Raw genomic sequence first — 8948 nt, forward strand, 5'->3', positions numbered from 1 at the left:
TCTGAATAGGTATGATGTCTTGCCTTCTATGCTCAGTTCCCCAAAGCGTTCGCTGCCAGCCTGCTGGACTACGTGGGCTCGCAGGCCCAGTACCTGCACACGCTGCTGGCCATGAGTCAGAGCAACAAGGTGGAGTCGCAGCAGCACGCCGAGCGGCTCCGCTTCGCCGAGATGGCCCTGGAGGCGCTGCGCAATGTTATCAAGAACAACCCAGGTCAGTCACGCCGCTACGCTGCTGGTGTACAGGGAGATCCACCAGCGTCGCTATCAGCGTGAATAACAGGCTCACTACAAGGCTAAAATAGGTACATTTCTGTGTTGGAGAAGCCTCTATACAAAATGAACTTGAACTTCATACATGTCAGAAGTGAAAGAAAAGATGAAAAGCTACATAATTGACTATTCAACTTGTTTAAACAGCTTTTTTATTTTATTTATTCTGGTGGCTCTTAACTTTGTCATTTATAAGCCCTGTTTGAGCGCTTTATTGTGTTGTCTGTTGTCTATGTGTTCTTTCAGATGTCTGTTTATGACAGATGCCAGAACTCTCAGCTGCAAACCCGATCTAGCTACGGGTTTAAATTAAGGAACCTGAACCTGTTCCCAGTCGAATTGAAGGGAAATTTTTAACGCGTCTTAGAAATGTTGCAACAAGTAATATGGGAATTATGTGTTTCCATCAGCTGAGTTGAGGCAAATTAACGTCAATGTCAAATGGCTCTTCTGCAATAGCTAGACAAAAGCTTATACTATGATAGTGTCATACAATTAACAAAAAAGACAATTCAAATACAGTTATGTGTTATTGTGTCACGTGTCCTGAGCTGTGTCCTTTGTGCTGCAGGTTCTGAGTCAGAGTGCACCGGTCACTTCAAGCTGCTCTTCTCCTTGTTGCGGGTTCATGGAGCCGGCAAGGTGCAACAGCTGGCTTTAGAGGTATACCCCACCCTCACCCCCCACTCAGTCCTTGAGAACCTAAACTTCCCCCTCCCTCCCCGCTGTGGAGAGACATTAAGCTCTGCTGCGTTCTCTCTGTAGGTGGTGAACACGGTGACGTCTAACCAGGAGTGTGTGAGCAGCATCGCCGAGTCCCTGGTGCTGTCCAACCTGCTGGTGCTGCTGCACTCACTTCCCTCCAGTAAGAACACTCTGGGGGGAGGGATGGAGGGAGGAGGGTGGGAGAGATACATGTAGTTTGCTTCAGTTTGCTAAACCAATAATTTTTTCATTTTTTTGGGGGGGGGGGGTGTTTCTCAGATTAAGAATTACACCTTAAATTTTCTATTATTTCTTATTAACGCAGTTGTTCGGTTGATCTGATAACTTTTGTGTTCTTTTTATTTTTTTACGGTATGGTAAATAACTCCTGATCCCTCTTACTCGTTGTCTTGTGGTCATCACCTCCAGGTCGGCAGCTTGTGCTGGAGACTCTGTACGCTTTGACATCCAACACAAAGATCGTCAAAGAGGCGATGGCCAAAGGTTTGTGTTTGAGCTGTTTTACCTCAGTGCTGTTACTTGTAGGGCTCGACAATACGGGAAAATTAGCTATCACAACTATAACCGCGTATTTTTCTATGACATCCTGCTCTGATCTGCTTGTATATCTAAAATCCCATTTTTAAAGAAACATTCTGCGGTTCATCACGCTAACTATAATGTTTGAATTAAACACATGAACACTGAACTACTGCACAAGGTAATGCAAAGCCCATTTTCAAATAATGCTTCCTCAGTATTTTAGACATAATGTTGTGAAGTCATTCAAGGAAAACTCTGGCTTTAAAAAAAAAATAATAATAATAATAATGTTATTGTTCAGTCATTGTTTCTCATGGAGCCAGTATTGAGAAAATAGCTTCCGCAGTCGCAACCCGTTCTTCAGCATAACTTGTGTTAAAGGTGCCATCGACTAACAGTGAAGCTCTCTCTGTGTCTCTGGTTCTCCAGGTGCTCTAATCTACCTGCTGGACCTCTTCTGTAACTCCACCCACCCTCAGGTGCGCTCGCAGACCGCGGAGCTCTTCTCCAAGATGACCTCCGACAAGCTGGTGGGCCCAAAGGTGAGAAAATATCACTACTGGCTTTTTCCCAAGTGATAATTTGATGATCATGACTCTCGAAGTCGGAAATTTTGTCAATAAAAATGAAATGAAATGCACCGTCAGAGCTTCACCCCTGCTCCTCCCGTACCGTCGCCCCCTCTTCTTTCCGACTGTGATTAAAGAATAAAATACTGTAGTTTAAGTCAGGATTATATTGGAGTGTTCTTTGTTCCTTGTGTTGAAAATGAAGCTGTGGCAGCATCAGTGATAAACACAGGAGGAGGGCAAAGACATTGTGCAAGCAGCGGCAGGGTAAATCATAAGCTGCTGTAAAATAAGGTGTAGCTGATCAGTCATATGAGGGTAATAGATCCTTCTCCATCACATCTCCGCCGCTCTCCCAGGTGCGGTTGACGCTGATTCGCTTCCTGCCCGGTGTGTTCATGGACGCCATGCGGGACAACGCGGAGGCGGCGGTGCACATATTCGAGGGGACGCACGAGAACCCCGAGCTCATCTGGAACGACAGTTCCAGAGAAACTGTCTCCACCACCGTGCGAGAGATGATGCTCGAGTATGTCGCCTGGAAGCCCAAATTCAACCCCCTCGGCCTGGTTGATGGCTCACAGAGCAGCAGTCTGATATACAAGGGCCTCACATTAACACGGAAGCATTGTGTGATATGTAAAGCATGGTATCTGCAGGCCCTTAAAAAAAATCTTGTCTTCTCAGTTTTACAAATATTAGGCCTGAAGCAGGTTGTCTTTTTTTAGTTATATAAATATATATATATATATTTTTTTTTTAGCAAAAGTCAAGTTCTTCAGGATCAGAATCGGCAGCTGCGATGTTATAAAAGCCTGAACCTACTGCTGAACTTAATACTCTTACATTTTGTTAACTTGTCTTAAAAAAGGTCTTAAAAGGTATTAACGCTCTGATACCTGCAGACACCCTGGTAAAGTCAGTGTTACATGCTGTCTTGCAAATAAGTGTTTCCTGCAGTCAAGCCATTTGTTGATTATTAGTTTGTTTGTTTGTTTATTATTATTCTTTTTTCCGATTTAAGCTTTTTAAGTTGCATCTGAAATCGCTTATCATCTACCCCATACTTCAAATAAATTTCATGTATTCGTCCTTTTCTCCTTTTCTTCCAGGCACTTTAAACAGCAGAAGGATAACCCTGATGTGAACTGGAAGGTGAGTGCCTCCGACTCGAGAAGAAACCCTGAATATCAGAGTTGAATATATGAGCTTCACAAAAAAACTTTGTGTGTAAAAATATCCAATAGGCACCCCCAGAATATTATAAATTACTAGATGTTGAGTTATTTGTCAAAAATATTGTGATGTGCAATTTTGTCAATATCCTCCAGCCTGGAATTGTTGTAATTTGTTGTGAAAGCAGCTGCTGTTCAATTAGCTTTACCCCACCTCCTGCTCCACACTGTCACAGCGGTCACACACTTTATTAAGTGTGTGTGTGTGTGTGTGTGTGTGTGTGTGTGTGTGTGTGTGTGTGTGTGTGTGTGTGTGTGTGTGTGTGTGTACACACAGCTGCCGGAGACCTTCACTGTGGCGTATGGAGCCGGGCACGGCGAGCTGGAAGTGGGCGGGGTCTTCCTGCGGATCTTCATCGCTCAGCCTGGCTGGGTGCTCCGCAAGCCCCGGGAGTTCCTGGTTTCCTTGCTGGAGACCCTCACAGAGTTGCTGGAGAAGAACAACCCCAATGTAAAAACACACGCACGAGTGATGGCAATTCTGGCTCTTTTTAGTGAGACCGATCATTTGGCTCAGCTCAGCAGTAGGAGCCGGCTCCCAAACGCCTCTTCATTCAGTAGCATTGCAGCAGCAGCAGCATCATAAAGGAATCAGCACGTTTTCATGCACACATTATTTAGAATAAGTCATATAACAAAATTAAGAATTACATTCAATTTCATCTTAAGAATCTTTAATTATTTAATTTGGGGGGGCATGAACAGCATTTCATCATCACTCTAAAAGTGATGCTTCCTGCTCCCAGTCACCGTGGAAACATGCAAATATAAATGCAATAATATGAAGGTGTCTACATGAGTTCAGCAGGATACGATCGAATAATTTCCGTCCGTTAATCAGAATCCACAGGGCTTTATTTGGATCAGATGTTACGACTACTGTGTTGACGTGACGTGTAATATGGGAATATTATTATTCTGAATAAAATCGGAAATTTTGTGCTCATGTGAGCACACTGAATATAAGTGGTAATGCTCAGGTTTGGCTAAAACATTGAAAAAAGATAAATAAATGCAAAACCTGTGCATCCGAAAGTCTTATTGTCATCTTGTTATTATCTTTGACAGGGTGATGCCTTGGAGACAGTTACCACGGCAGCCGTGTGTCTATTCGGCACGCAGACCCAGCTGGCCGACCAGGTCCCGCCGCTCGGCCACCTGCCGCGCATCCTGGCCGCCCTGAACCACAAGAACAACGCTGTGCCCAAGAGCGCCATCCGCCTCATCCACGTCCTCTCCGACAACGAGGTGATGCAGGACGGACACACTGCTCAACAGAAAACACACCTGGTTGTATCCAGATGATGTCCATGTCGTGATAGGAGACTGGAGGTCGTCTGGGGTGCTGGTTGTAGTAATGTTGTGATGTAGTTAAATGTTGTTTTTTAGCAGCATTACAGTAAAGTAACGGCATTTTCTGAGCTTCACAAATATTCTTTGTGTGTAAAAATTAATTAAGAGATTATTAAGAGTGTGTGTGTGTGTGTGTGTGTGTGTGTGTGTGTGTGTGTGTGTGTGTGTGTGTGTGTGTGTGTGTGTGTGTAGCTGTGCGTTCGGGCCATGGCCGCTCTGGAGACCATCGGCCCCCTGATGAGTGGAATGAAGCTGAGGGCGGACATGGTGGGTCTGGCCTGCGAGGCTCTGAACCGCATGTTCCAGAAGGAGCAGACTGATCTCGTGGCCCAGGTAAAGAAAACAAGTTATTTGTTTATGAATGAGTTAATTCATCTCATTGTGTTTTCACGATAGAATAGGAAATGATGGCATCAACGCTGTGCGGTGAATTCGCAGGCTTTAAGGGTGGAGCTGGTTCCGTACCTGCTGAAGCTGCTGGAGGGAGTCGGCCTGGAGACGCTGGACAACCCCTCGGCCACCAAGGCCCAGATCGTCAAGGCCCTCAAGTCCATGATGCGCAGCCTGCAGTACGGAGAGCAGGTCGACTCATTCATCATTCATTCATCATTATTGATTCCGGGATGTTTATTTCACATTAAAAGCTCTTCTCTCTCTTTTCAGTATCAACACTTTGTCTCCTATCTTTCATCCGTGTTTTCCTTTTTGAAATGAATGGTGTTCTGCATCAGTCGTTTGATGTTTGGAACCTAAACCTGCTCCTCTTACCTGTTGTAGATGAGCCCAGCTCACTTCACACCTGTAGAGAAATCCAAGAACATCCTTGTTCTTACCTGTCTGAACTTCTGTGGAGTCAAAAGTTGTGGTTATCTTTACTCCAGTTGCTCGTCACCTTGCTATCTGAGCTAAAGGAAACCATCTTGATCAGAGTTCCTAGAACATCTGGTTCCTCGACGACCCTTTTTACTTAAGGAACCGCTTAGAGGAGTCAAAGAATCTGCCTCAAACGTTGTTACAATTGGTCTTAAAAGGTGTTTAAATTCATCTCTGTGATGCCGGGCAGCCTGGGATGCTCCTTGTTAAAATGTCTCTGTGCACGTGTGGTTGGCGGCTGCAGGTCAACGAGATTCTGAGCAGGTCCAGCGTGTGGAGTGCCTTCAAGGACCAGAAGCACGACCTGTTCATCTCCGAGTCGCAGACGGCGGGATACCTGACAGGTACAGCAGCACCGTCACCTCCGCCCTCACTCCCTCCCCCGTCACGCAACCCAGAATAACGTAGAGTTGGTTTGTCTCTTAAGGTGGTGCCGTGTGTTCAGACTCGGAGGGTAAGTTCTGAGCAGGGCTGTCACCATCGTTACGTTTTAGTTGACAATTTAATTGTCGCACAAATCAAGGATTAACAATTTAATTTGTCGCTTTTTCATTTCATCATCCAGTAATGATGAAGTAATAATACGTTGTACAGGAGATATATTTGGACATTCAACATTTTGAACTATTTTCCTCAACTCAACTGATGGAAAGTCGCCTAAGTCCCGCTTTCTCATTCTAACATTCCCAAATTCTAACATTTGCTTGGGATTCCTGACCCCGCCCCCTCACCCTCCATGTTGGATGGAAACAAACGATGACAATCTGCTGGAAGCTGATGATGTAATGCTTGTGACGTGCTCCTCTCGGAGCTCTTTGCTTTTTCTGTGGCTGGGTGTGTCTCTGACGCCCCCTGCAAACCTTTTCCTCTCACACCTCCTCTTGTCCTTCTTGCTCCTCCTCTGCTCCTCCTCTGCTCCTCCTCTCCCCCCTCCACGTTTCCTTCTCCAGGGGTGTCTACTCCTTCCCTCCTGGCCGCCAGTAGCCCCCTGCGCGGGGGGCTCTAGACCGCAGGGCTGGGCCCCTTCCGCCCTCCTCTCGCTTGCTCTGAAGCAGGTAGACTGTGTCCTCGCCCCCACCTCTGTGTTTCCATCTCCACCTCCCCCTACTTGCTCATCACTCACCTCCAGCAACACAGTAGACTGACGCCAGAGAACTCCCTTGTCTTCATAACGGTGGAAAACTCCCACTAACGTCATCCGCTCATAACACTCAGGCCATCTTCACCCTGTGTGCGACCGTTCCACTGCCGTCCATGCAGCTCCACCCTCACACCACCACACATGTCAGGATGTCTGCAGGGCCCTGAGGGAAGCTCTGTGCTTTTCCGTCACTGGGAGTTGAGTTATTGACTTAAATTGATCCAGTATTTAGAGAGTCGCTGCCCCAACTGAGAGGCAATATGTGGTACAACGGGGCCATCGCGGGGCCAAGCTACTCTCCTGGTACTGGATCAATTTAAAATATTCTTTTTTTTTTTTTTTTTTTTTTTTTTAAAGGCCGTACAAAGTATCAGAGCAATTTAGCTGAAGTAAAACCTTAAATCCTATTAAAACATGTGGGGGGAAAAAAAGATATTGAAAGGTAGGTCATTTTTGCTTCTAAGAAAATAAAATGCATAAATGTTGTTTGAGTGTACATTCCATTGCTCGTCCCTGAGGAAACAAGGCAACAAATGTGGTTTTCAGTTGAACCAGATCAAAATTCAAAGCAATTGAAAAAGAAGCGACAGCTTCCAACTGCGGTCGTCTCGATCAAAGAGTAAATAAATACTCAGTGGATAGAGTGTTTTACCAGGTGCATTCTTTTTTTCTTGGAATAAGAAACACGGGTTGGAAAGAAATGACAAAAATGTTGAGGACTCGTTTGGTTTACAGTTGCTACCTCAGTTCGATGGATCGATGCAACAACATTTCAAAGTAGTAAATATTCAATGGGTCAAGTATTTTGTTCGATATAAGATTTGTCTTGGATCTCATCAAAAGAGGTTTTCAAAAAGGGCTTAAAAAGTTGACACCCGCAGATACCCTGCGCTCCATCTCACCCTCCGTCCCCCCGCCCCCCCAGGTCCGGGAGTAGCAGGCTACCTTACAGCAGGAACCAGCAGCACGGTGATGCCCTGCGTCCCGCCCCCCGTGGACAACGACATCGGTGACCTGGGTTGACGGACACACGGACAGCCACGCCCCACCACCCAGGCTGCCATGCAGAGAGAGAGAGAGAGAAACTGTTGAGCTCCCCAAGCCGGGGATGGAGAGAGGGAGACGACAGCGGGCGGGGTCGCTGGCGGACGGCCACCCAGCGTCACCGAAATGTGGCAAACGCCTCCTAGCGTCTCTCTCGCCCACCCTAACCCAAAAACAGCACTCTAAAGTCTTGATAAACACTTTGTAATTGTTTTAAACAATGAACACATTTCTTTTGTTTTTCTGTATCGTTTCTTTCACCTGGACAAAAAAAACTAGTTTACTTTTTTGTATGAATATATTTTTTACTCTTGATTTTTTTTTTCTTTTTTTTTTTTTTTTTTTTTTCCTCTCGTTCGCTGTGGACAAAGACATTGAGGATTATTTTATGTAAATTCAAATATCTCTTCTCCGTGTTTATCTCCTTCCTCCCCTGATTGGGTTGAGTTGCACTTCAATCCAGTTCCATGATTCGGGGGAATCCTGCCCGGCAGTTTGTGATCACCGGACGAAGGCCGCCGTATTCGAACAAAATTCACGTGACACTTTTGCATCAATAACATTTCATTAACTTGCTTCTAAAATTGTAGTGGCGAAAAACACAGGAATTTGACTGTTTGGATGGGTCTTGCACCATTTCCCTTCAAAAACCCAGACGCCGGCCTCATCTGGTGAACATGCGTCCGGCCCTCACACACCGATGGGCGCTGTCTAATCGAAACCCTAATGATATTGATTCATTCAAAAGAAAAAAAACAAAACGTTCTTTTTCCAGGCTGTCCTGTCTGCCTCAAACCTTTGCTTTCCAAGGCAATTTTCCTTCCCCAAGAATCCAAAAATCACTAGAACACAACTAGGTGAATAAATTACCTGTTTTCCAACTGAAAACAGCATCATCTGCTGAGACAAGAGGAATGATAATTGACTGATTACACATCTATATGAAAGACTAGTGCAATTGTGACATGTTCAATGTAATATTACGTATATATACTTTCTATATTGAATGTACATTAAAATAAAAAATCAGTCGCACTTGTACATAAAATTTTAAGAATAAAAGGGAACCCACAGTGTTGTTTCTTTTTGGTGTTTGCGTTTGTCCCAATGACCGATGAATTTCATCAAACATTGCACTGTAGGTTCTTGTAGGTATGTGGCAAGGGTCGTCAAAGCTTCCAAGCCTTACTTAATAAAAAGTTTTCATTTTCA

At 45.0% G+C, this 8948-nt stretch overlaps 1 protein-coding gene across 1 annotated transcript in view; it reads left to right on the forward strand.

The window, feature by feature from the left end:
• Positions 1-8948, forward strand: part of dnajc13 (DnaJ heat shock protein family (Hsp40) member C13) — a 57032-nt gene extending 48084 nt beyond the window's left edge. Inside the window, exons 44-56 of the mRNA XM_080019898.1 lie at positions 37-214; positions 845-936; positions 1039-1138; positions 1408-1482; positions 1951-2063; positions 2450-2619; positions 3203-3245; positions 3603-3776; positions 4394-4573; positions 4871-5011; positions 5117-5260; positions 5796-5895; positions 7618-8948. Coding sequence (XP_079876024.1) covers positions 37-214; positions 845-936; positions 1039-1138; positions 1408-1482; positions 1951-2063; positions 2450-2619; positions 3203-3245; positions 3603-3776; positions 4394-4573; positions 4871-5011; positions 5117-5260; positions 5796-5895; positions 7618-7715 — 1608 coding nt within the window. The 3' untranslated portion in view covers positions 7716-8948. The remainder of the gene's footprint in view (positions 1-36; positions 215-844; positions 937-1038; positions 1139-1407; positions 1483-1950; positions 2064-2449; positions 2620-3202; positions 3246-3602; positions 3777-4393; positions 4574-4870; positions 5012-5116; positions 5261-5795; positions 5896-7617) is intronic.

This window comes from Zeus faber (genome assembly GCF_960531495.2).
Source record: "Zeus faber genome assembly, chromosome: 19".
NCBI lineage: Eukaryota > Metazoa > Chordata > Actinopteri > Zeiformes > Zeidae > Zeus > Zeus faber.